This window comes from Camelus dromedarius, chromosome 11, assembly GCF_036321535.1.
Source record: "Camelus dromedarius isolate mCamDro1 chromosome 11, mCamDro1.pat, whole genome shotgun sequence".
NCBI classification, from domain to species: Eukaryota; Metazoa; Chordata; class Mammalia; order Artiodactyla; family Camelidae; genus Camelus; species Camelus dromedarius.
This window is the reverse complement of record NC_087446.1, coordinates 55,591,637-55,619,364: the sequence shown is the minus strand read 5'-3', so window position 1 is coordinate 55,619,364 and position 27,728 is coordinate 55,591,637. Positions and strand designations below refer to the sequence as shown.

General features: G+C 49.6%; 2 protein-coding genes across 2 annotated transcripts; both read left to right on the top strand.

Moving 5' to 3' along the window:
- LOC105094609 (keratin, type II cytoskeletal 6B-like) lies at nucleotides 1–3,447 on the top strand. Its single transcript, XM_064491241.1, is given in 4 exon segments — nucleotides 1–168; nucleotides 170–535; nucleotides 2,448–2,612; nucleotides 3,235–3,447. Coding segments are annotated over 4 exon segments (912 nt in total).
- Nucleotides 3,448–15,983: 12,536 nt separating this feature from the next.
- LOC105094593 (keratin, type II cytoskeletal 75) lies at nucleotides 15,984–26,009 on the top strand. The gene is made up of 9 exons (XM_010986661.3): nucleotides 15,984–16,527; nucleotides 17,058–17,272; nucleotides 18,199–18,259; nucleotides 18,609–18,704; nucleotides 19,342–19,506; nucleotides 21,515–21,640; nucleotides 21,782–22,002; nucleotides 23,355–23,389; nucleotides 25,311–26,009. Exons 1-9 carry the CDS (start codon nucleotides 16,054–16,056, stop codon nucleotides 25,547–25,549), a joined length of 1,632 nt encoding a protein of 543 aa, XP_010984963.2. The 5' UTR covers nucleotides 15,984–16,053; the 3' UTR covers nucleotides 25,550–26,009.
- Nucleotides 26,010–27,728: the final 1,719 nt, after the last annotated feature.

Sequence of the window (27,728 nt, the reverse complement as noted above, 5' to 3'; positions counted from 1 at the left end):
ATGTCTTGCAGATCCACCGTGAGGAGCCAAAACACCAGCCGCCGGGGCTTCAGTGCCGGCTCAGCCCGAGTCCCTGGGGTCTGCCGCTCTGGCTTCAGCAGCGTGTCGGTGTCCCGCTCCAGGGGCGGTGGTGGACTGGCTGGAGTGTGTGGAGGAGCTGGCTTTGGCAAGTCGCAGCCTCTATGGCCTGGGGGGCACCAAGAGGATCTCCATCGAAGGGGGCAGTTCTGCCATCAGTGGCGGATACGGCAGCAGATTCGGAGGTGGCTTTGGCTTTGGTTTTGGAGGTGGAGCTGGGAGTGGATACGGTTTTGGTGGTGCAGCTGGGCTCGGTGGTGGAGCTGGCTTTGCTGGTGGCTATGGGGGCGCTGGCTTCCCTGTGTGCCCCCCTGGAGGCATCCAAGAGGTCACCGTCAACCAGAGTCTCCTCACTCCTCTGACTCTGGAAATCGACCCCACCATCCAGCGAGTGAGAACTGAGAAGCGGCAGCAGATCAAGACCCTTAACAACAAGTTTGCCCCCTTCATCGACAAGGTGAGCCAGGACCACCTGCCCTCCACTAGGATTTCAGACTCCCCAAACTAGGAAACCAAGAAATGCCCTACTAGGGGGAGGTGCGGGAGACAGGAAGGAGGGGACTCAGGCTAGCTCTCCACTTGGATGCAGGACTGGCTCCATTTGGACCACAGGCAGAAGGTGATGGAAATCATTTAGGACAACTGAGTCCCTTAAATGCCTCTTATTCTTGTCTAGGAAGATCTCTCAACTCTTGATAATCCTGGAGCAAAGAAAAGGAAATAAGAGAATGGAATGGGTTAACATTTACCACTGAAGGGTCTACAATGGGATACAAAAGCCAATCACAATCTGCTCTGAGGCACTGGCCTACCTTTCCAGCAACAAGAAAAAAAGAAAGGAAGGAAGAAAGGAAGGAAGGAAGGAAGGAAGGAAGAAAAGAGAAGAAAAGGAAAAGAAAACCATTTTTCATCCTTATGAGAAAAAGAAACATTTGAGATGTACAAATATCTAAAATCTGTTTTAAAAAAGAATTTATTCTAGAAACAGAGTATGACCATCTATCAAAAATGTTTTAGAAGAAGCACATGCTTAGAAGTAGTACACACACTAAATGGGAGTTCAGATTAGAATCTAATCATTATGTAACATTTGGCATCCCTTTTACTGAAATCTTCTGGAAAAAATAAAGCTCTGTACAATATATCAGATAAAAACAATTTTAAATTACATTTTTGATTCTGCTTGTCAAGAGAAAGAGAGGAAGTAATGAAAAATCCCTGATAAGCACAATAACTTACAGGGCAGGAACAGCTCAAAGGTCTGTGGGGGAATTTCATCAGTGAGATCTGCTGGTGGAGAAGAAAAAAGATCATGGGAACACACCCCCCAGTCTAAGTCTCTGTACATTCTCTTAGTAGCCCAGCACCATGGACACCACCCCAGCCTGCTGGGAAACCTAGCAATACAGACACCTTTCTTTCTGTGTCTGGCAAGACACCTAGTGGATCCTGCTGCAGGAGCGGGATCCGAGCCCATGAGGCTGACCCTGGAGCCCACAGTTAAGCAGTACATCAACAACCTCAGGAGGTAGAAGGAATCTCTTCTCTTCCTTAGTGGCCACCTGGACTCGAAGCTCAGGCACACACAAAGTCTGGTGGAGGATTTCAAGGACAAGTGAGTTACAGGAGAAAAATTAACTCAGTTTTCTGAAGCCCACACTTCAAGTCTATTGAGTGACTAGGCCCAGTTGTGGGCATGATTGCTTAGGAAAAAATTTCTGGTGGACATTAAAATTATAAATTGTTGCCTAAGAAGAACTGGAATGACAAATATGGGCAATGGACTTCATTATCAAGTACACCCTAGGGGAGAGGATGAGAGAGCAGTCACATCCCAGGCTCCTTGGACTGATAGTTTGATTCAAGAGTTATCCATTAATAAAAAATTGTGGGTCAAGAAAAACTCTTTCAAAATCCTTTACTCACTGGCTCAAGCACCTCTCCTCATCCTTTCCTTCTAGATATAAAGGAGAAATCAATATGCCTGCAGCACACAGAATGCATCTGTAACCCTGCAGAAGGTGACCTGATCAATGTTTGGTGTCCCAGTCCCTTTGTTGAAGGCTGGAAAAGCCCACACCTGGGAGGAGAAGATACTGGGTAAGTTGGGAGTGGGGGTCAGCTGACTCCAAGTTGTTCCTCCTTTCCTAAGATGTGGATGCTGCACAGATGAGACTAAACTGTCCACCAAGATAAATACCCTTGGTGATCAGATAGATTCCTGCTTTGAGATGGTGAGCATCTCACCTTGTCTGATCATTGATTTGTTTATTTTTCTGCTTAAGAGTCTGAGTGGATAGAATATTGGGGAGTTGGATCTCATAGATGTATCACTGGAAGCAGACATACTAACAATCCATATCTTATAGGAGTGTTCTCAGATGCAGTCCCGTAGCTCAGACATTTCTGTGGTCCTCTCCACGGACAACAATCGTAACCTGGACCTGGACAGCATCACTTCTGAGGTCAAAGGCCTATACGAGAAGATTGCTCACATGAGGCAGGCTGAGGCCAGATCCTCACACCAGAGCAAGGTGAGAAGTCACCAGCAACAGGGGAGGAATTCTGTGCCCTTCCCAAATGGTTACACTCACCTGCACCAGCCTACTGCAGCTTTTTGAGGGGAGTCTGAAATACAAAGACAATGGATAATTTCATAGGAGATTCGTCATTGCTCAGTTCTTGTAGACAATGAAAGAATTTACAATTAAGCCTACTGAGTGAAAAGAAAAAAGGAGTTTAATGATACTGCACTACTGAGTTTTGCCTTCAACCTCTTCCTGATTGTGAATCCCATAGATACCATGAAAGAACATCACTAGTTTATTGAAAAACTAGGTGCTCGGTGATGGTACTGAACCATTCAATGGTTCTGCAGCAAACAATCTTGTGCCAGCTACTTTTTCCAGAGGAGATGTAACATCGTTTGGTATCAGACGTCTGGGAATTGAAAGGCATTCTGGATATATGGAAGCCCCCACACACTGCCTCTCCCCCCGTGCACACTGCTTCTCTATCCTTCTGGACTGCAGTATAAGGATCTGCAGGTCAAGGTAGACAGACAAAAGGATGACCTGTATACCACCAAGCAAGAGACTGCTGAGCTCAACCACAGGATCTGGAGACCGATCTGAGATAAACCACCGCCACGTGCAGCCCACCGTCTCCGGTGGCTATGGCGGTGCCAGCGGTGCCAGCGGTGTCGGCAGTGGCTACTCCCGCAGCAGCAGCAGTCACAGCCTTGCAGGTGGCTTCAGTTCCAGGAATGGCAGAGCCTTAGGAAGTGGCCTCAGCTCCACCAGGGGCAGCAGTTTCACCATTAAGTACACAGCCACCTCCTCCTCCAGCAGGAAGAGCTACAAGCACTGAAGTCTTCCTGTTGGTGCTTGGTCCAACATTGTCTCAGTCCCCTTGTCCAGCTGCATCCCCCTCTCCTCAGGTTGCTGCTTCTCTCTTACCTCCAGCTTCTCTTGGTCTGTGAGTTAGAGCTGAAGTTGCTAAATCCTCACATCCTCTGTCCCTGCTGGCTTCACCGGAGCTTCCATTACTCACCATCCGAAGATCAACAATCAGCATCTCAAGACGTGTAGATCCCTTTTGCTGTTCCCAACTTTTTATCAGTTATATCAGTCTGCCACGATTCTGGGAAGAAGATGACTTTGCCCTTCCTGAAAACTGAAGCTCAGTCTGAATCATGCTAATAGAATAGGGAATCTTCCCTTTAATTTTCACTGTCCGGCCCATTATCGCTAGACTCAGGAGTTCGCCATAGAGTGAGTAAGTTATCCTCCCCAGCAGTGTCCCAAATCAGTACTGACACTACCCTCTCATGTGCATTTATTTCCCTGCTCTATTTGCTTTCTTTTGTTGTGTTGAATAAAGCAGATTTCTAATATAAAGATTCTGTGTCAGTTTGTACTGCTGATCACGTGCTGGTTCTGAAATTTTCTCATCCCACGCACTGATTCTCATCTTTGGAGAACTACCTCTCAGCCCCACTGACAGCCTACCCGGCTTCACACTCAACTCTGTCGGTCAACAGCATGCGATACTCAGTTATCCTGTGGGTGGATGACTACCAGCAAGCATTCAGCCCTCTGCTCCTTGGGGCTATTTCTCAAAATGGAGTCCTTGAAAAAGCATTGGGAAAGAAAGGGAAGCCAGGGTCCTGGAAGCTGGGTCAGTATGATCTGATAACCGAGGGGTTTTGTTTTTCTACCTCCATCATTTGGTGGCTTGATCCCCACCCTGATCTCTGAGACTCCCTCAGAGATCCCCCCTCCACAGCCCCGACCCACCACTGGGAAACCACAGTACTGATCCCACAGAACAGAGGCCAGTTGGCAGGAAGGCAAAATGCTTGATTCTGCTCTATGATAATACAGATTTTTGCTACAAAACTGTTGCTTTGATACATCTGAGATGTATCAGTCCAACCAATTGGTACGGAAAGGAACATCCCCAGATCCTGGGGGATGGAGTTAAAGCCACGCAGTACTAAATGAGTTGGAATGGATATCCTTTTACCCCAAGATAGTTGGGTACCACTGAGGAACTCCTCTTGACAAATGCTGGTAAAAATTCATAAAACTGTATTCCTAAAAACAGTGGATTGTACCATCTGTAAATTATATTCCATAATTTTGAAACAAAATGAAGCTGTCAAAAAAGTCAATGAAATAAATTAATAAAACCTCTGAACAGTGTTGTTTAGAGATTCTGTTTTGAAGTGCCATTGGCAAAAGATGAGACTGAAAGATAGTCCATGTTGACAGATGACACTCAGATTAGCATGGAGGTGGTCCTGGGTGAAAATATTCTCCTTTTGTGATGAGATAGCCAAATACCATTTTCAGTGTAAATTTTTATACAAATTTTGACAAGCAAAACAGATGTTAGAGGTTCATTATATTTTTCCCAGATATCAGTGTCAGGGTTATAATTTTGACTTTTAGGCAGAAACAGACTCTCTACATTTTTAGCCATGTTTACCCAAGCTTATTCTAGAATCTGGTTCCTCAGGCTTTCCATATCAGGTCCTGTCCTGATAGCACAAAGCAAGGAAAAAATCCATAAGACCAACAACACTCAATTCAGTTATAGTAATTTTTGCTAATGTGAAGCTACGGTAGAGACCCTCTGCCCCGGTTACGAATCAAGTTGCAGTCTAGCCTTATTCCACGGTTGTCCACAAGTGGGCTAGAGCAGGTCACTAGACAGAAGCTTCAGGGATGGAGGAGACCTCTGAGGTTTGGTGACCTTCCTACCCTGCTATCACACAGCTGTAGGGTTTGACATCAAGGGCATGATGGAAGCAGAGTTTAGGAACTGCCAGGCCGTACAAAATCCCAAAAGCTGGTAGGGAAACTGCCCAGTGAGCCAGGCTCAGACTCTGGTTCTCCCTCCCCATGTGAGAAACTCCATGACAGCAGGTGACTTATAGGCCTCCCTCCCTACCCTGGAGTGAGGGCCGGATGAGTCCCCAGTTCTGTGGAGGCCAACTACATGCCAGCAGCCTGACAGTCCCAGCAGGCGTTACTATGTCAGTCGCCTGTGAATAGGGCCACCTGACAAAACAGAGGATGCCTAGTTAAATTTGAATTTCACATAAACAGCAAAAATATTTTTGCCTAAGTAAGTCCCAAATATTTTATGGAACCCACCTATACAAAAATAAATTGTTGTTTATCTGAATTTAAAATTGAACTGCACAGCTTATATTTCTATTTGCTAACTAGGGCAATCTGACCTATGAACTACAGACATATCTGAACTACTGGCATTAAATTACAGACAAGGGCACTGCTGGCTGGGCTGCCGCTCCGAACTTCTATTGTGAAGGGGCAGACTACAGGCAAGGACAAACCTAAGATCTTTCCCTCCACGCCAGCCCCTCCCTGCTACCTGAGGCACAGCCCCAGGCTACAGCTACTCCCTGCCCCTACACAGCCCTGGGCTCCTCTGGGGGTTCTCGCAGTTCCGTGTCATCATCAGTGATTCCTAGTATCCATGGCTTCCCTGCGTTTCTACAATTTCTCAGGCTTGATCCTGGGGGAAGGAGACAGCAATACAGCCAGCTGGCCATTTTGGCCAGAACTTGAGCCATAGACTGTTGATTATGTGTGTGATTTATTAAAGGATGTTAATGTGAAGAAAAGGGTGACAGCAAATACATAAGTCAAAATATTAGTGATTGATTCTGAGAAGTGGGAGTTTGGGTAAATGTGATTTTACCTTTTGTACCTTTTTGCTCCATACAATATATCCTCATTTGCCCCCACTGAAATACGACTTTAATTACATGCTGAAATTCACACAATTTCTCTTCTGTTCCATTCAGCTCTTTGTGTGATCACACTGCTGTCATTACTAAGGCTTTCCATTCCTTGACGGTTTCTGATACAGCGATTTCTACTTGTTGTTTGTTTTCAATGTCTTCTGGTTATCCTCGTGCATTTTGTTTTGTGGCTGCTGTCGCTATTTGGTTTCCCTAGGTATCTTAATGGTCTTTGCCTTGTGAATTAGAACCCTTTCTTTCTGTCATATTTTTTTTAAATTGAAGTACAACCAGTTAGAATGTGTCAATTTCTGGTGTACAGCACAATGTCCCAGTCATGCATATACACACATATATTTGTTTTCTTATTCTTTTCCATTAAAGGTTATTACAAGATATTGAACATAGTTCCCTGTACTATATAGAAGAAACTTTTTAAAAATCTGTTTTTATATATAGTGGCTAACATTTGTAAATCTCAAACTCCCAAATTTATCCCTTCCCACCCCCTTTTCCCAGTAACCATGAGATTGTTTTACTATGTCTGTGACTCTGCTTCTGTTTTATAGGAGTTAACAGTGTCCTTTTTTTTTCTTTCTTTTTTTAAAGATTCTACATATTTTCTAATCACTGAAAGGTAGTGCGTGAGAGTTTCTGATTTATGTAGCCAACCACCCTGCTAAACTTTATCCCAGCTATGATTCAGTGACAAGAAAGAGGCAGAGCCAAGATCCAAGGACTGATCTGCCTCCTTTCATAATCTGCACTCTTCCCAGGTCTAGGGAGGTGCCAACTCGCCCACGGACTCTTGGCTCCATCACCTCCCTCTCTGACCATGTGGAGAGGTGCAGGTGTGGACAAGGAGGGACTGTGACCTGGCATCCCCCACTGCTGCAGCCCTTCCTGGCTTGCTTGCCCTCTGGTGGAGATGCCATTGGGCTGGGGTGCTAAGAGCAGACACAGGAGTGGGTTCCTCACCTCAAATGGGCATCTGCTGGATCATGACATCAGCTGGTGACATACCCAGCACCAAGGGCAAACGCCAAGCGGTGTTGCCCTTGAGCTTGAGAATCCAGCCCACACTAGGAGGAAGAGGAGTGACTGCCTCTGCCCAACTTGGCACAGCATCCTGCTCTCTCCTCCTCCAGCCTGGACTCCACCCAAGCTTTATTGTGTCTTCCCTCCTCCTGAGAGCCCTTATCAGTCTCTGCAGCCTTATTTTTCCTAGTCTGACTTCTCGCTTATTCCTTGGTCATAAGGGAGTGACGAGTGGGATGTGACCTTCTTTAGCCTGTATGACACTCGTCTCAAAGCATGTTTTCCAAACCTCATTATATGCTCACATATACCCTGTGTCACAGCAACCCAGCAAAGTCACTCTGCAATGCAGTGAAAAGTCACCTGCGGCATAGCTACCTTCTGGACACTGCAGGTAATTTAAAGGTAGGTAGATGCTTTGTTTAGCACTGATTGAATTCAACTGAATTATGTGCCTACTCTTGGAAAAAATCTCTCTCACCTGGCAGAGTCAGAACTACACCCATAAACACACACACACACACAGACACACACACATCCCACGTAAATGGAGGCAAAGGTGATGTGTGCCAAGTATGAAGGTAGGTGAGCAACGGCAGGTCCAACTTCAGAGAGGCTGAGCGAGTGTCAATGCCTGCAAGTGGAGGGAAATTTTAAAAGATGTAGGGCAACCACATTTTAGAACTAAATGCAGAGAATATAGATACCTAAATAAACTTATCAAGATAGAGCGTAGAGGTGCTTATCTCATGGAGACATCACATGCTCCAGGAAAACGAAACAAAACAAAACCAACAAAAAGATCTCCATTCATTGCAGAGTCATACCCTCTAAATCATTCCAGAAAGAATCTCCAGAAATGTCACAGCTTCTCTGGAGAGAGGATTTTTCCCCTTTAACATTAGTCCATAAGAACCCTTTGATACTGAGTTGAATTCTCCTTGCTGAGGTTTAAGGGTTTTCCCTGGTGGCTACAGATCGGCCTCCGAGCATAATGCCGTTCACCTCTCCACACACCTTCCATTTCCCAATTCGCTTGTCATTTTCATTTGTTCAACCTGGGCTCATTCCAGGTTGGCAGACTCTTGCTTAATAAACCAGTGCTCGGGGCACATGGAAAGCACTTTGAAGCATTCCTTTAAAAGGAATTAGTGTCTCTCATTGGCCAGATGGGAGCATATTCAGAATATCCATGGGGGTTAATCACACAGAGAGCCCTGATGCAGGGTCATATACCATTTCAGCCCTTTTCCTGGAAGGGAGGTGGGAGCAGTGCTCTGGCCGCTCGCTGTAACCTGCATCACAGACATGGCGCTGGTCCCTTCTGTGGAAACTATTTCTTCCCATCAGATTCCAGACATAGACCTGGTTTTGCAGAGGGCTTTTTCCTGGAAGCCCTCCTGGGAGGCTGTGTGTCAGTCAATCACACTGCAGGTGATAAGGAGAGCTGGCCAACTGGAAGAGTCGTCTGCTGAATCCTTCCAAGAGGTGAATTCTTTTGCAATAATGAGTCATGGGTCTTAATTTTTCATGCCTGTGTGTCTGGGCTTTTGAATATTTACCTTCTTAAAGCAAAGCACCGAGAGCTACCTGTTCTCTAGTTACCTTGAGTCAATTGCTCCCAGCTTAATGGCTCTCGGTTTCCCAACACCATGGTCATTGTCACCATCCTCATCATCAGTGTGTGCTCACTCGGTGCCTGCAGGTCAGCAGGGTGTCAGACAGTCCAGAAAGAGGCAGGGACTCCGAGACCAAAGCTGGATGCCCCAGGGGCCCAGCCCTCCGGAGGATAGTGGAAAACATAGCCCCACACCCAGAAGATCCCCCCAGTGGAAATACCCAGGTAAACAGTGCATTACCGAGATGTCTCAGACAGGAACGCAGCTTTACAGACAAGGTGGGTGTGCATTCAGCAGATCAGCACAATCCCATCTCAAGGCTCTGTGGACGGAGTCACTCTGTGATATATCAGTGAGAAATGGCAAACCACGCCGGCTCCCCCGCCTCTCCTCCCATGCTCAGGAGGCTGCGTCCTCTTGCGTGAGCCTGAACGGTGGCCCTTGGAGGTTCGTCTGCAGCCCTCAGCAGCCATCCTGGGATCAGTCATGCTGCTCACTGTCTGAATTTCACATTTTAAAATTCAGTTTTATGCCACTTTATATGACTTAGTGTCTCATATATATCCGTTTGATCTTCCTAACAGCCCAGCAAGCCCCCGGGGGTGGACATGGTGCAGAGCAGCTGCCTGTTACCTAGCAGGGATTGGGTTGGTATGGGCACCAGCCCTGTGCTAGGGGACAGGGGACAAGAGTCCAAGTTCCAGCTTTACTCTCAACTTCTCATGGGACTCTGGGCCTCACTCTCCTCATCCCCAAAAAAGGGACCTCTGTAACGTGCACTTCGTGAACTTTTCTGGAGCTGAGGCAAAGAGCAAGCACCTGGGGTCCAGACCCAAGGTCACAGCCTGGCCTCCTGGACACCCGGCGGGTGTGTCACAGCTCCAGGTGCCAGTCCCATGCCTACTTCTATACGTTCGGTGACATTGTATCATCATGGCCCATTTCCTGGATATAGGGGTGGTGACGGGGCCCCCTTCACTATCCCAGGGACTAGCGCATTGTAAGTCCCACAGACATTGGCTGAAAGAAGAAATGAACAAATGCATCTTGCCTGAAGGCTCAGGTCAGAGTAACTGGGGCTGAGAGAATGAGATTAGAAAGCAGGAGGGAGGAAAACCTTTCCACGATGTCCACATTCATGAGACACTGAGGCAGGGCACGCCCAGCACGGGGGTGAGGCTGACACTTCCGGCTGCTGCTTCCCAGCTGATGACACACACTCTCACCCTCTGCAGCAGCCCCTGAGCCCAGGAACGAGCCAATGGGATGGCATAAAGAGCCTCCCTGGTGCTCGAGTATCGCCCGGCCCACCCAGCCGGTGCCCACAGGCTGTGGCGACTTGCCATGTTTACGTCGCCGGGGTTTCTAGGTATTGTGTTTCTCTGTTCCCAGACGGTCCAGGAAGAGCCACCCCGGCGTCCCATTCCTCCCCAACTCTCCTCTCCCAGCAATGGTCCTGTTCAGCAGCACCAACCAGAGGGACTTGGTGAAGTGCCCCACTTCTGGGGACAAGGGAGGTCATTAAAGTGGCCAGAGGTTGATGGCCAAGACACACCAGTTGCTTCCAGTTGCTTACTGTGGGGGCACACTGTGAGGGCCCTCGAGACACTGGCATCGTCCCACCCCCTCCCTCCGGGAAGAACCCCATCTGTGCTTCCCAGGCGACAGGGGCATTTCTCAGCAGGCTCTAATGATGTGAGTGGGGCTCAGAGCAAATGAGGTGTCAGAGCGGTTGGGAGCTCCGACTGGGCTTCCAATGGCCACGTGGTTCCTGCTCTGGGTTTCTTCCTCTCTGAGGCTCCTTCAGCTCTAAAGATTGACTCTGTTCCTTCGCTTCACCTCTCCATCCAGACACACCCAGTCGGCACCACATTCACATGTAGATGATCGTTTTGTGAATGTTCTTAAGATGTGTGTGTCCGTGTGTCTGTGTGCTTCATGCGTCCACATCCATCAGGTGTATCTCAAACTCCTGATCGTGGAGGACAGGGGCTGCTCCATCTTGCTTCTGTTAAGCACACATTTGAATGGAAAGAGCATCTCACTTTGCTGCTAAAATTGATGAAGGGGACTTGAGGGCTTCCCGCCCACCTGTCCCAGGCTCTGCACTCGCCCATTGAATCTGGGCCCAAGTGAGAGGCCAGGTTTCAGTGGAAGGGAGCAGCCCAGGTGAGGGCTGCTACATGCCAGTGCACGTCCCAAGTCCTCAATCTTGGTGGTTACTTGAGGTCAACCGGCACGTTGAAAGAGGAATTGTTGGCACTGGATGTGGGAGCAGAGGGGGCTGTGAGGTGGAGGGTCTGACCCCTGTAGAGGCAGGCTGGGTGGTGCCTGTTAGAGACACCAAGTCGGCTGCCCTGGCATGAATGGTCAAGGTTGAAGAGTGTTTCTGGTGGGATATCTCAGGTGCCATCACAACAGAATTACCTTCTCTACACTCAGCCCCTGGGAGTTGTAAGCTGGGAGACCCAGGTTGTGACTGTATCTACCAACGACCTCAGCCTCCTTTCTCTCTCAGTGTAAGCTCCAGGAGGGAAGGGGTTGGTCTGCTTTGCTCACTACTGTATCTGCTGTGGCTGGAACAGGGAGGCATATAGAAGGTGCTAGTAGGTATTAGCTACGGGCAGGACTCTCCGAGACAGTAGGAGGGGGCAGTCGAGGAGGGATCTAGCATATTGAAGGATTGGGGGTGAGGGGAGGGGGCCTGGGTCCTCAGATGCTGTGCCCAGGGACCCTGGCTCTGTGCATTAGGCCAGCCTGCTCTAGGGGATGACCTGATCCCCTGTGCCCCCTCCACCCTGCCCTCCTCTGGCCCCAGCCTGGTTGGAAAGCTCCTTGGTGCGTCCCACACACTTAGAAGGCAGGTCTCCAGGCCATCCTCCCCTCCTCCCCAACCTCAAGCCCTGGTTACCACCCTGGCCCAGTAGCCTTGAAATCCACCAAAGCCAAGGGCCTCAGGGTCCCTCTGAGATGGGAGAGGCCATCCTAAGCAGAAGGTGCCCGGAACGGGGAAATGGAGGAGTTTGGCCTTCCCAGCCTTGGTCACCAGAGCGCATACCAGGCTTTGGAATCCACCACACCTCAAACCTCAAGAAGACTCCTCCCAGACAAACGCAACAATACAGGGTTGGAGAGACTCAGGAGATTTGGAGAACAAAGAGGGATGCGTTAATAAGGCTCTTCCTGAAGTTAGACTGCCTGTGCTGGGTGAATTCTCCCACCCTATGTAGGTGTGAGGAGGCAGGGCAGGGGAAAGGACGCACCCCAACCCTCAGAGGTGACCCCTGACCATCAGGAAGCCAAACAGGTGGGAAAGGATGCCAATGTGCAAGCCAAGCACAGGCCTGCTCAGGGAACAAGAGTGAAGGTCCTCGGCACAATTTATTTGAGAAGGCTTCTCAGGGGAGAGTTCAAAGCAGAATTCTAAAGGAGGTTAAAATCAAAACAAAAAACCTCATTGGCAGGAAGGAAAGCAAGGGTGTTCACAGTCTCTAAGTTTTGTTTTTTTTTTAAATTATTTATTTTGGGGTGTGGGGGGGGTTAGGTTTATTTAATTAATTTTTTTTTTTTAATGGAGGTATTGGAGATTGAACCCAGGACCTCCTGCATGCTAAGCACATGCTCTACTATTGAGATTTACCCACTCCCCAGTTTGGGGGTTTTAAAGGCTGTTGGAGAGGCCAGGGTGTCCTAGGCATTCATGGAGACATCATCCACCAGGGTAAAGGTCACCACAAAAGTCAAAGGTCATAGAAGAGGAAGTGAAGGAGGAAGAGAGGTAAGACTTAACTATTTCTATCTGCTTCAGCAAAGTCAGCAAGTAAGACCATCTGCCTTTGGAAGGAGGAGTCCAGGTGGAAATTTTAGAGAGAGGAAGGAGGGAAGGAAGGAAGTGGGCAGCCTCAACCAAGAGGTGAGGGCTGAGGGGAATAAGTGGAAATGAGACGAGATGCTGGTGCCTGGAATGGGGCTCCCAGGAGAGGGCTTGTGAAAGAAAGGCGTGACCCAGGAGGGAAGGCAGCCTGGAGCAGCTTCCACACGGGGAGCTCGGGGGCCCCCATTCCCGTGGACACGCCAGCTCAGGCACTCCCAGCCTCAACTCTGCCCCAGCTCTTGTTCCACAGAGAGCTCTGAAGAGTTTATTCAGCACGGTTCAGGAAACAAGTGTCCCCTCTTCTGGGAGAATTATCATGCCATGAGCACAGAAAACAAAGACAATGATTCTTTCCACCTCAGACGCACGCACCACCCCAGGGAGGACCTGGACACATTGGCAACCAGGTGAGAGAACTCCTGTGCTCCTCCTGGCCTGTATCAACAAAAGCGATGATTCACAGGTTCCCTGTGGAAACTGAGACTCTCAAACAATCTCTCAATGGAGAAGAGGCCCACCCCCTGGCCTCAGTCCCAAGGAGGAAATAGTCCAGAGAACAGAGAATGCTGCTCCAAGGGCTAAGCTGCCATTCCAGGCAGGTGAGCCGCTGCCAACCCATCAGTTGTCCCTGCAAAAGGACACCTGTATGAAGAGACCCCGGGATCGAGTTCTGCTTCTCTCTAGCTCGGCAATGATGGTCAGCTTCACTTACCATTCAGGGACTCAGTTTCCTCATCCACTAAACAGAGACTGAATCCATTTCAGTTCCTCTCTCACTCTCTCATTCTTCAAACCTACTGCAGGAAGCAAGAAGGCAGCAAAGGAGAGGGTTCAGAGAAGAGGGAACCCTCCTACACTGTTGGTGGGAATGTAGTTTGGTGCAGTCACTATGGAAAACAGTATGGAGATTCCTTTAAAAACTAAAAATTGACTTAACCCTATGATCCAGCAATCCCACTCCTGGGCATATATCCAGAGAAAACTCTTAACTCAAAAAGACACCTGCACCCCAATATTCATAGCAGCACTATTTACAATAGCCAAGACAAGGAAGCAACCTAAATGACCATCAACAGATGACTAGATAAAGAAGATGTGATATAGAATACTACTCAGCCATAAAAAAGAATGAAATAATGCTATTTGCGGCAACATGGATGGACCTAGAGATTATCATACTAAGTGACAAAGATAAATACCGTATGATAACACTTATATGTGTAACCTGAAAAAATGAAGCAAATGAGCTTATTTACAAAACAGAAACAGACTTAACAGAAATAGAAAACAAACTATGGTTCCCAAAGGGGAGGGGTAAATTAGGAGTTTGGGATTAGCAGATACAAACTACTATGTGTAAAATAGATAAAGAACAATGTCCTTCTGTATAGCACAGGAAAACTATATTTAATATTTTGTAATAACCTACAATGAAAAAGAATATATATATATGTATGTACGTACAACTGAATCACTATGTTGTATACTAGAAACTAACACAACATTATAAATCAACTAAATGTCAATTTTAAAATAGAAATTAGCAAGATCAAAGAAGATCTAACAATTTCTCTGTCTGACTCTCCCCCGCCCCTGTGGTGGGGTCGGGGAGGTGAGATGCAGAAGAAAGGGAGCGAGGAGCCTTGGAGATGCCTTATCAGCTTAGACTGATGGGGGCTGGAAGGCATGGTCAACAGGACTAACAGGGCAACAAAGAACAAGTCCTCTACTCAGTGTAGACACTGGAGCTCTTTTGATGGATGATGGAAGGGTTGGAATCCCTGGCCATCAACAGGAGGAGGGGCCAGTCAGGCAGATTCTGGAACAAGGCAGCCTCGAACAGAGCCAGAAGGCAGTGCTTTACCGTGTACCACCTTTTCATAAGTTATTCAGAGTGCTTCTATTTTGTTTTCCCAACAGGACCAGGAGCCTGTTATGAAAGAAAAAGGATGTGTATTGTGCTTCTTCCAAATCCGCACAGGACTTGCTGCAGGACGGACACCCTGCTGGTGCATCCTGTACACACGCGGGATGGTATCAGGAGAGAAGACTCAACAAACATTTGGCTCGGCATTTATGCATCCTCTGCATTGCAAAATTTGTTTGCCCACTCGAGCAGTCATCGCAAACCCCACTTTCCAGACACCCAAATCGAGGCCCAGAGAACTTTCATGACTGGGCTCGTGGTTCACCACTAGGAAGCAACAGGACTGGGATTCCAACCCATCTTCCCAGGGGGAGGGTATAGCTCAAGTGGCAGAGCACTTGCTTAGTATGCATGAGGTCCTGGGTTCGATGTTAACCCCAGTACCTCCTCCAAAAATAAATAAACCTATTACCACCCCAAAAAATTATTTAAAAATTAAAAAAAAAAACACAAGCTCATCTTCCCACTCTCACGACTTTTCCCCACGTGAGCAGGGGGCCTGGCCTTGATATTCACCCTGTACTGGAGTAGACAGGACATATGTGTGGGCACAAACACACCCAGAATGTCATGTGTGACCCACACAATAGAGATGGCAGCTTCCGAATAAAATAAAGGGGCAATCAAAACAGAGTGGATTCCTAAGACAGATGGGTATTGAGCAGGATTTTCAAGATCCAGAGGGACAGGTTGGGCAGGAGGGGGTGGGTTCGGTGGAGGGGTGGTGGGAGGAATGCGGAATAATTGCTGGGAAAGTGCTCGGGGGTAAGATGCGCACCTAAGGAACAGGAAGGGACAGGGAGAGTGAGCCGCAGTCACTGGGGTTGACACAAGGTGTTTGCACAGGAGGGAGCTGGTCCCAGGCCTAAGAAAGCGGTTTAGAAATGAGGCAGTGTTTTCTGAGTCCATTACAAGATGTGTAACTAGGACATGACTGCCAGCAATTAATGTGCCTCTCATTCATCTGCTGATCAAGTTGTGACTGGAAAAGCATTTCCACGTGGGGGAGGGATGCCAGGGAACCAACCAGAGGCTTTTACACCACTTCCAGAGGGGAGCTGAGTGTGGGTTCAGGGCTGGCAGACGCCGAGGGGATGCCATCAGAGGCCTGCACGAGCATGCCCCGCCCCTTCTGGAGGCCCATAAAAGCCCAGGGGGCTCCCCAGCTGCCCTGTCTTCACTCTCCCACTCAACACGAACCGGCATCAGGAGCCCTCCTCGCCAACCTTTCGCAGCCACCATGTCCAGGCAGTCCTCCATCACCTTCCAGGCCAGCAGCCGCAGGAGCTTCAGCACAGGCTCGGCCACCATCCCAGCCACCGGGCGTGCCCGCTTCAGCTCTGTCTCTGTGGCCCGCTCCCCGGGGACCAGTGGGGGGCTGGGAAGGACCAGCGGCACGAGGGCTGGCTTTGGGAGTCGCAGCCTCTATAACCTTGGGGGGACAAAGCGGGTCTCCATTGGTGGGTGTGGCAGCAGCTTCCGAAGTGGCTTTGGTGGCCGAGCAAGCAGCGGGTTCAGGGTGGGCGGTGGATTTGGCTGTGGGGGCCCTGGCTTCTCCGTCTGCCCCTCTGGAGGCATCCAAGAGGTCACTGTCAACCAGAGTCTCCTCATGCCTCTGAACCTGGAAATCGACCCAACCATCCAGCGGGTGCGGAAAGAGGAGCGTGAACAGATCAAGACCCTCAACAACAAGTTCGCCTCCTTCATCGACAAGGTGAGCTGGGGGCTGCATCTGGTCCATGGGGGTGGGGTGGCTGGAACTCTTGGAGTCCCGATGGTCCAACATTCCTGTGGAAAAAGCGCATCCGCTCAACAAACATCTCCTGAGGGCAGAGGCATTTGCGGGGGTAGGGGCAGCCTGCCCCACAGGACTTGTGGGAATTTCCCCTCATCCTCCTGGGGACCCTTGCTGGCTGGTTCAGTCAACACCAAGAGAGGAGTGGAGTTGTTGAGTCCACTGGGCAAACCAACCTAACCCAGAGCAGACTGTGTAGACATGCTCATCCAGGGATGGAGGCTCCCTATCAAGGCCTCCAAGCCCCACTGCACTAGCTCTATGGAGCCCCAGAGAACATCAGGGGAACCTCGAGGGCTTTCCCACTTTGACTTGGAGTTGGCAATTACATCATTGGCAGATGAGTATCAGATGAAAAGCGTACTTTTCTTCTCTCCCGTCTTAATTGGGAATGGCTGGCTCTGCCTCCCCGGTTTCTCAAGACTTTCTTCTCTTCCTTCCCCATCCAGGTGCGGTTCCTGGAGCAGCAGAACAAGGTCTTGGAGACCAAGTGGAGCCTCCTGCAGGAGCAGGGCTCCAAGACCATGAGGCAGAACCTGGAGCCTTTCTTTGAGGCCTACATCAACGACCTCCGGCGGCAGGTGGACAGCATCACCACTGAGAGGGGCAGGCTGGATGCTGAGCTGAGAAGCATGCAGGATGTCGTGGAAGATTTCAAAGTCAGGTGAGTGTGAGTCCCTTCTGGTCACATTCAGTCATCCCAGGATCCCTCTTCGTTAGGACCAGAGGGGTGCAAAGGAGGAAATGCCCATGTCAGGGAGGTTTGGAACTTGCCGTCATTATCCCATGAGATGAAGACAGCATGGTGTGGGATAACAAGGGGACTCTCATCTCATGCATCACTATTAACAAGAAGCCCATTCTTAACTCTGCATGACCGAGAAGGGATATCTGCGTCATCTAACAAAACATTGCTACTCTGCAAAGCAATGTGTTAGTTTACAGTTAGCATATTATTTAACTCCATTGGCCATGAGTTCTGTTACTGAGATGCTTACATTTCTGAGATTCACCTGAGAGTATAAACCAGGCAGTCTGATCCTCCTTGAGGAGGCAAATTTGACTGGCTGTCATCCAGGCTGCAGAATGTGAGGTATCCAACAGAAAGGATGGTCCTCGCCGATCCCTTAGCCGGCTCGCCCTGAGTTTCTGAGTTAGAGCAACACCTGCTTACTGAAAGCACACTATTTAAATGGTTGCCCTGAGGTTTAGCAAAAACATATCAAAATTAACTGGAACAGCGTCCTAAACAGACACAGTCTACCCCCATGGTCCAGCAGGCACCTGAGGCAGCAAAAGTTTTTAAAGATTGGAGGTATGCATCTCTAAGAAGATGGAGTTGCCCAAGTACTTCTTTCTCTTCCCATCAGCTCCAGGCTCACCTTCTAGTCTTACAAAAGAAAAAAGAAAAAAAAAATCTGGCGGAAGAAATTATTCCCCTTTTATAGAGGAAGGAATAGTGGTTAGGTGAATCACCCAAAGTCACACGCAGGTCAGCAGAAGAGCTGGGGAGGATTTGAGGTGTCTTAACTCTTGCTAAGGTTCAGTCAAGCCCTTGCTCAATGACATGCCCCCTCTCTGCGCTTACAGGTATGAGGATGAAATTAACAAGCGCACGGCCGCCGAGAATGAGTTTGTGTCTCTGAAGAAGGTGGGTGGAAACGTCTCCCAAAGAAGAAGATTCAAAACTGAATCTTGAAGTGTGAGATGACCCACCCTTGGGCCACCCAAAAACAGGGACAGCAACCTTGAGACTAGCTAGAAAAATCAAACCTGCCAAAACGCTCCCTTCACATTTATGGCCTCAGTGACCCTGTTTGGGTTTCTGTTAGCCCAGGGAACTCAAGCCAGCAGTTCCCAGCAATCACCCATCCCCAATTCCAAACCCCAGAGTTGCTCAGATCTAATCTAGAAGGGCTGGGAAGGAGTCTGCCCAGATTCTTTTGGACATGCTGCCTGGGGCCAGGGTCTCAGAGGGGCATCCTGTGCTATCATTCCAGGACGTGGACGCCTCCTACATGAACAAGGTGGAGCTGGAGTCCAAGGTCAACTGTCTGACTGATGAGATCCACTTCTTCCGGATGCTCTTTGAGGCAGTAAGAGCCTACAAGTGTTCTGGAGGGTAGCAAGGAGGGAGTGCTGGTTCCAAATCCCAGGCTATTGGGTAACATTCCCAAAGACTCAAGACCCATCTCTCCCTTCCCCCTCTCAGGAAAGTTCAAAAAAGCAAGCTGCCTCTCAGTTCATTATTCAGGTGCTTCTTGGCCTTTGAAGATGTCTCATTCTGGGCACTGCCACTCTGAGGCAGAGACCTGGGTCTGTGGAAGAGGACGAGGGGTAGGGGGTGATGAAGTCACACTGTGCTGGGGCAGCAGGGTCCTAAAAATCACCCTGAAGAAAACTTTAATGCTGGCATATGAATCACATATTTCATATTCAACTTGATATAATTTGGATTCAGAGAACATTTACCTTCCTTCCACACTCAGGGTAAAAACACAGAGGGGAGCTTTGAGAAGGGATGCTGGGGACACACTCCCATCACACTGATCTGTGACTCAGTCTCCTCAGGGTTTGGCATGGGAGCCCCTAAATGGCTGGCATGAGAACTGGAAGAATCCCTGCCAGGGATGCCAAGGAAGGGATTCCTGGCTTAGATGGGTGGTCAACCGCCTGATTTCAGGACCCCTTCTTCTTTATGCTGGGTTGACACTGAGTTTACTGGCTCTGCAGGAGCTGTCCCAGATCCAGACCCACATCAGCGATACATCTGTGGTCCTCTCCATGGACAACAACCGCAGCCTGGACCTGGACAGCATCATCGCCGAGGTCAAAGCGCAGTACGAGGACATTGCCAACCGCAGCCAGGCCGAGGCTGAATCTTGGTACCAAACCAAGGTGAGTATGAGCACCTCCGTGAGAGGCTCCAAAGCTAGTTCTCTGAAGCCCCAGATCATCATCTAACCACTAGCCATAAGCCCCAGGAAGCATGACCATTTCTGTTTCTTTCAACTTGGCAGAAGAGTCTTTGATGCTATGAAAACTTAGCTTGAAATGCGCATGGAAACCTGGATACACATGCACACTGATATGTGGTCAGTCAATGCTGGGTGCTCAAATGGACACCACTCCCTTACTAAGTGGTTGGGGGCTGGGTGAGACTCTGAAACAACCAAGAAACAGTCATAAAGCTGTTTCTAAAGGGCGTGTTTATTCAATATATATTTATGGAGCTCTTGCAACATGCTAAGCAGGGTTCCAGAGTTGTGAATGAATAAACTGCAAAAGAAACCCAAGGTCTGGGAGGCCATGAAGTGAATGAACAGTCACAGACGGGAAGAAGACAGCATTAATAAAACGCTTCCAAGAAAAGGTGGACTTTCAGTCTGTCTTGGAAGCAGCAAGGGACGAAAGATTGCCAAGGACTAGGGAGAGGTTTCAGGCTGAGCAAGCAGCCCTGTGGGGCTGGAAGGTGGACACGAGCACTTTGCTGAGCAAGAGAATTTGTAGTGAGAAGAGGGAGGTTGGGATGCCCATAGAGAGTTACTGTCCAGAGGTGCAAATGGCCAGAAGGTTTAGGCTTTGGAGGGATGGAGTAGCGTGGATGGTCTAACCCATGAGATCAGTTCTCTGCCAAATGTAGATGATTTTCCAGGGCAGCTGCTCGCCTACAAGCTGGCTCCCTTCCTTGCCCTGCTCTGGGCACTGCCTTAGTCCTTACCACTGCAACCTCCTAGAAAGGAAGCAGGGTGTCAGGTGCCAGGGGTGCACAGGGCAGAGGCAGAGGCAGCCCCTTGACAGTGAGTGGAGGTGGGATGCGCTTTACCACGGGGTAAATGATTCCTTTTGTTGATGAGGCCATTGTTCCCTTTAACTGTGCGTATCTAGAAACTAAGAAGCCGAGCTATTCAGCACTTTCAAAACTGGACAGATCTTCACTCAGGCAGGGGTTCTTCTTCCTTTGAGAAAGGTGTGGGTTCTCTCCAGTCTGAGGAGACAGGATGCATTTATTCCTCCTGAATGAGTATGTCCTGGATCCGCACCATTAGACAGAGAGCCACTGAGATGGAAGATTCTGTTACAAAGTCTTCAGAATGAGGTCCTCTACAGCCTGGGCTCCATCCAACACCATTTCCCTCCATCTCCCTATTTCCCCAGTACTGGCGTCTGGGGGAAAATTCTTGGTCGCAACTGGTCTGGATGTACATCTCATGACCAAGAACTCCCCAAGGACAGTTACCAAGCCGCCCCTGATCCCTAGAGCTTTCCACACTATTTCCTGTCACAGGGGCTTCACACACAGGCCATTTCCCTTGTCTGGAATAGTCTCCCCTAAGCCAATCGCTTAGGTCACTCCTTCAGCACACGGCTCGAGCATCTCCACCCCTGAAAGGACTTCCCTGACCATCTCCCCCTACTTCCATATCTAGGTCAGATTCTTTTATCACACTCTCATAGGCCCCAGCTCACTTCCTAAGGGACACTTGTCTCAGTCTGGAACTATAAATTCGATAATATGCTGACTTGACTATTGTTTATCTCTCCCAATAAACTATAAAACAAGAAAAGCGGGGGTCTTATTATGCTCTTGTGATATTCCCAGAGCCTGGGACATGGCTGGCAAGTAGATGGGCACAAGAAATGAGCGAGGGGAGGGGATAGCTCAGTGGTAGAGCGCGTGCTTAGCATGCATGAAGTGCTGGGTTCAATCCCCAGTACCTACATTTAAAATAATAAATACTCCCCTGCCCCTGAAAAAAAGAAAAGAAATGAGCAAGGAAATGTGTGGATGATGAGTGAATGGATGGCCTGCTCGGAGCACTGAGGGCCAGGCTGTACACACAGGAAGTGCCCACGTCGGCACTGTACGGGGTGACTGACTCTGCTCTGGTTCTGGTTCTGTCAGTACGAGGAGCTGCAGCAGACAGCGGGCCAGCACGGCGATGATCTCCGCAACACCAGGCATGAGATCTCCGAGATGAACCGGGTGATCCAGAGGCTGAGAGCCGAGATCGACAGCGTCAAGAAGCAGGTAAATTCTGGCAGGACCGACCGCTCCCCACACACTCATTTTTCCCAGGTCAATCTGCCACCCTTATAGGACTCCTACCCAAGAAGCACCACACCTCCAGGGGCTGTCAGTAAACCTCATGGCTTCCTCCTTTCCTTACAGTGCTCCAGCCTGCAAACAGCCATCGCCGACGCAGAACAGCGTGGAGAACTGGCCCTCAAGGATGCTCGGGCCAAGCTGATGGACCTGGAGGAGGCCCTGCAGAAGGCCAAACAGGACATGGCGAGGCTGCTGAGGGAGTACCAGGAGCTGATGAACGTCAAGCTGGCCCTGGACGTGGAGATCGCCACCTACCGCAAGCTGCTAGAGGGCGAGGAGTGCAGGTGAGGGCAGACGCACAAACTCCACCCCCCGCTGCCTCGGCATTCCGAGGTTACTGCAGGCCCCTCCTTGCCTGGAAAAAGGAGGAAAATGTAGGTGGAATTGGGCTGTGACAAAGAATACAGGTGCAATTTCTTTCCACGTAGTGAATCATTATCAAATTCCCATATTTGAGGTACAAACTACTTTTAGCACCACATAGAAATCTAGGCCCTGATCTGATCGAAACAATTAAATTCTATCAAAGGAGAAATCTGGTTACATGGCAGGTCTGGATGTATGGTATGAAAGACTGGGCTGAGGATAAACTAGGCTTTGGGCTTTGAGGTCTACCACTAACCAGCCATGTAACCTTAGGAAAGTCAGTGTCTCCTCTCTGGCCTTCAATTTCTTCAGTGATGGAAGAGAGAGGCCAGGTCACACGATCCCCAAAGCTCAATGAGAACCTTGTGCTCTGCCAATTACCAGCTGTGTGACCAAGGGCAAATTACTTGACCTCTCCATTCTTCACCTGTAAAGTGGGGATAACCATCGTTTCTATCTCATGTCATTAAGAAGGTTAAAGTGAGGGACTACACATGAAGCTCTGAGAAAATGTATGGGACACAGCAAATGGTCAATAAATGTTAGCCATCTTTCGATTTTGTGGCCAAAGACGTGGGCTTTGGAGTCAAATGCATTTGACTTCAAATCCAGCTTTGTGATCATGAGCAAGTTAATTAACCTCTCTGACCTCCAATTTCTCCATCTGTAAAACCAAGATAATAATACCTCCTTAATGGCATTGTTGAGAGAATTAAGTGGCATAATGTCGGTAACGGGTAGGCAGCCCTCTTTAAGATTCTAAGTGTATGATTATGAATGAATGCCACTTCTGTCCTCAAGATGCTAAAGCAAAATTACTCTAGTTGCTTCAACAATGATAGACTGATTATTGCTATCGTTACACGTATGACTCAGACTCGTCTCCACACCTGTTAATAACCTCAGTGAGTGACAATAGCCCATTGTTGAAAAAGAGATCTTGTTCGATGACAGCCCTGCCTTTCCAACTGACACTAGTGTACGCTTAGTTTTAATTTTCTTAAGGTGACTACCCAGTTTACACCAAAAGTGTGTTTCTGAAATTACAAGTTTTACTCCTATGAACCTCAAACTCCACATTATTTCATTCATTAGTTTATAATTTTTACTACTACCGGTACTTAAATAATTTCAAACCCATGACTTCCACAGTAAAAATAATTAAGGGTTTTTTTTAGCGCATTTAAAACAATTGCCAAAATGCCTTTTCAAATGCTCACAAGCTGCTGGACGCCACAGTAACCTTCCTTCTTCCCCTCCTCCCAATCAGGCTGAGTGGAGAGGGTGTTTCTCCAGTTAACATCTGTGAGTATGACATTTGGAGTGTACGTGCCCGGGGGCTGCCGAGGTGGTGGGCATGCTGGAGGGTGGTGGGGATGCGTGGGGCATTGGAGGGCATCCCACCCATGGAGTTCATTTTGAGCAGTTTCGAGGCTCTGAATTGGTTAAAAAGAACTGCATTAGGAGAGAATCTTTAATGTCACAATTCTTACCTCTCTGCAAATGAGATGATGCCACAGAGGGAGCAATGGTAAGATTGCTGTAACACCTCCGCACTGGTTTGGAAGGACCCTGGCTGCACCTCACCTCCCAGAATTCCACACCTTTCTTGCAGGGGTTGCAAGTCTAGCTCAGAGATGAGTGCTCGCTGCAGGCAGGATATGAAAACTCCCATCTGCCCTCAGCCTTTGGAGGGAGCCTTCGCACTGGGCGCTAGAGCGCTGTCAGTTAGGCGCCCCTTCCTGGAGAAGCCCTGCTGCTCAGCTTAATTTGATAGAGTGTAACTGTAGTTACCAAGGGTTTCCAGGCAGTGGGAGCTTCGTAAAACCTGGCAGTTGGGTGTAGCTACTCAGAAACAGGAGAAGCATTAGTTTGCAAGCTGGTAAGAGCACCAGTCATCACTTACAGAGCTCAGTGCTGGCACCGTGAGGCCAAGAAAGGACTTTTACAGCTCACACTCTGCAAGTGAGTTCATTTCTCTTTATGCGCGATTCACCAAAGCCATTGATTATATTAACCCTAGACTCTAGAAGGCGGATCCCTCTGAACCACCCAGGGGTCCTGCTTCCCTGAGGTCTTTGTCTAGTGGCTCCAGAGACCCTCAAAGCTAATTTTGGGAATGGAGGACATAACCTCTAAAGTTTCCTCTGTCTTGACAGTACCTAAAAGTCTGTATTTCTTAAGGTCACCACAACACAGTATCACAAACTGGGTGGCTTAAACCAACAGAAATGTATTGTCTCACAGTTCTGGAGGCCAGAAATCCAAAACTGGGGTGTCAGCAGGGCCCTGCTCTCTCTAAACCTGTAGGGAGAACACTTCCTTGCCTCTTCCCAGCATCTGGTGGTGCTGCCAGTTCCTCCATCACTCCAATCTCTGTCTCTGTGATCATGTGGCCATTCCCCTGCCTCTGTCTTCATGGACATCATCCCTCTTCTAATAAGGACGCTAGTCACACTGGATTGGATCCCACCCTAATAATTTTATCTTAACCTGATTACATCTCCAAGGTCTTATTTCCAAATAAGGTCACATGACAGGTAGTGAGGATCAGGACTTCAACCCACCCTTTTGGAGGACACAGTTCATTCCATAACAGAGCCCATTTTTCGTTTCAACTTTCCTTCTGAAGAGCCGAAGGGAGGGTACTAGATGTTTAAGGTGATGGGTGGTTACGAAAGTTAGGAAAAGAGCGGGTTGGCGGGAGGAAAGGGGCAGAGCTGGCTGGCCAGCAGGTCACCCGTCAATGGGTCTGTCAAAAATATTCCAGCCCCGCTCTGGGATTCAGAGTATAGACCAGGGGACACAAAGGGAAACCTATGCCGGCCCTACTGTGAGCTTCCAGAAGGAGGAGAGTCACCAGAGCCAGGCCCACAGAGGCAAACGAGGACAGAGTAGCAGGGGAGAGTGCGGGGGAACCAAAGGAGAAGGCAGGTGGACAGCTTCCCAGAGGAGAGAAGTCCCCAGTAGTTCTGGGAGAAAAAGAGAGGCCCCAGGTAGCAGAGAGGAGGCAGGAAGCCGTTCTGGGCTGGGAGAATGCGGGGCGCTGGGGCGCAGGGGAGTCCAGGCTGGGACACAGGGCAGTGACCTCACTAAGGGGGCGGGAGAGCTGGAAGAAGGGAAACCACCCACCCGTACCCCGACGGACTTCGGGGCACTGGCCCTGATGCCCCAAATGTCCTTTTTCCTGCCCTTGATCCTGATCACGTCTCCTCTCTTCCGGCAGCTGTGGTCACCTCCACCGTCTCCAGTGGCTACGGCGGTGGCAGCGGCATTGGAGGCGGAAGCCTGGGCCTTGGTGGGGGCAGCAGCTTCTCCTTTACCACCAGTGGCGGGCACAGCCTGGGGGCGGGCCTGGGGGGCGCTGGATTCAGTGCCTGTAGCAACCGGGGCGCCGGGAGCAGTGGCTCCAGCGTCAAGTTTGTCTCCACCACGTCCTCCAGCCGGAAAAGCTACAAGCACTAAGGGCAGCCATGCCGTTCCCTCACCCCTGCCCCAAAGCCCGCTCCGCCAGCTCACCCGGCCTGCCTGCACTGGCCCCCGCTCTCCTAGGTGCTGCTCCCTGCCTCCCTTCCACGAGGCTCAGCTGTGTGCCAGGAAGCCTGGCATCCTGGCTAAACCCCATTCCCCAGCCTAAGCCAGTCTCTGCCCTCTCGACAGTCCCCAGACTGCTCCTGGCATCTACTCTGTGCCAAAGCCTGCTCACTTTCAAAACTCACAGCTCATCTTTCGAAGACTCTCCGTCAGCTCCACCTCACTCCCTCCCTCCCTCCAGATGCAGAGATGGGTAGTCTGTCTCTCCCAGGCCATCTCCATGTCAGTCCACCTAACTCACGATGCTTAAAAGCTGCCTGCTGGGAGTGAGGGCTCCCTCTCTTCCCCCACAGGAATGTGTCTATTAAATGCATGTGTAATGTGTTTGGTATCCAGCCCTCTGTTTGGAATGGTGATGGAGCACAGAGCAGTTCCCCTCCTCCTCCAGACCTCCTCCCAGGACAGGGAGGGCTCAGAGCACACCAGACCTTCCCCCTTCCCCTCAGAGCTAAGAAGGCTGACTGGGGAGATGGGAGGGGCAGGAGGGCAGAGCACTGGCCAGACTTCCTCCCCAGGCTTCCGCCCACATCCTCCTACCTCTTGTAAGGATGCCTCCTTTGAGAAGCCCAAGCCCCTGGGCAGAAGCTCTGCCCAGCCTCCCCAGTCTGTTTGTCATGCAGGGCAGTGCTGTCCCCTCCCAAAACCAGACTGTGTTCTGAGGCCACTGACGTAGGGTGGGCGGCCCAGCCCTTTGCCAGAGAAGGGTCGATTGTTCCCTGACAGCTTCCAACTTGCAGACCTGAGCAGGGAAATAACAGGCCAGAAGAGGAATTAAAAGTCAGCCCTAGGGGGAACCCTTCCACCCAGCAGACAGGCCATTTAGGCCCATAACTGCAGGCAGCGTGAGACACCCAAGAAGCTCCCACATTCCTGAGTTTACTGTCTCCGGACCCCTCCCATAGGGCGTGAGCCCCTGGCATTGCCCAGAGTGGGGCCAGCCCGTGTGGGCTTGGAGGGAGTGGGGTCAGGACTCAGAACCACATGCAGAAACCAGGGATCCAAAACACAGCAGGCCAGCGTGAAGGAGCAGCGTGAAGGTTAAGCGGCAGGGAAGGAAGAGGCCATGAACCAGGATGAGAGAAGATGAATGTAAAACAAGGAGCTAAAATTTGGAAGGGCTGGGAGGGAGACGATGGCAGGAAGGAAAGAAATGACACTGAGAACAGTTGTTAAAGACCCGGGGATGAAGGGTAGAGCGGAAAGGAATTGAGAATGAAATCCTGAATTTTCTCCTTCCCGGGGACAAGCCACCTCCCCTCCATCGGTGTCAGGTACTGCGATCTACCGTCAGTAACCTGCAGTCACACCCCTGGGTCCTAAATGGGCTTCATCGCTCACTAGTCATGTGACCTCCGTCAAGTTTCTTCACTACCCTACGTCTGTCTCAAGCGCTTCATGGGCAAAACAGGAATCATAATAACAGCTAATAACAGCTGCCCTGTGCTGCTGTGTGAGGTTTCAGTGAGAAGATGGGTGTAAAGCAGCTACTTACGGCAGCTGCTCAATAAATGTGGGCAATTATTATTTTGGTCATCCAACCTCACAATGTTATTATAAGAATCAAATAACTTAATGCTTGTGACTGACCTGCACATGGTCTGGCACAGACTAGATCCTCAATAATTTATTTCCCTTGTAAGTGACCATGATGGGGAGGGCAGAACTGAGTGCATGGGTTCCGAGTTCAAGACCTGAGAACAGAGGAGTTGATGGCAAGTCATGGGAGGGTCTGCAGTGTGTGGCTGAGAATCTGGGCTGGCAGGAGGAGGGTAGGCGGGCTTGGGACCCAGGCCTGCCCCAAGTCCACATTCCCAGCCCTGGTCCTGCCCTGGGTGGGGTGTTCCCCGTGACGATGAGAGGGGCAGGAAAATGGGCTGTGGCCAGACATGCCATTGAGATGAACTCAACAGAGTGGTCTTTGATCTTCTCTGGCCAAGCCCAGTTCTTGGAAGGGATAAAAGTTAAGGAGAGGAGGGGAAAGTGAAACTTTGAAGGCTTCTCATCCTTTTGACATTTTCACTCTTCTAACCCTCTGGCACCAGCGCCCACC

Coding starts and splice junctions, on each gene's coding strand:
- LOC105094593 (XM_010986661.3), top strand. CDS start 16,054: ATGTCCAGGCAGTCCTCCATCACCTTCCAGGCCAGCAGCCGCAGGAGC. Junction 21,641..21,781: donor TCGACAGCGTCAAGAAGCAG/GTAAATTCTGGC, acceptor CTTTCCTTACAG/TGCTCCAGCCTGCAAACAGC. Junction 22,003..23,354: donor CTAGAGGGCGAGGAGTGCAG/GTGAGGGCAGAC, acceptor CCTCCCAATCAG/GCTGAGTGGAGAGGGTGTTT.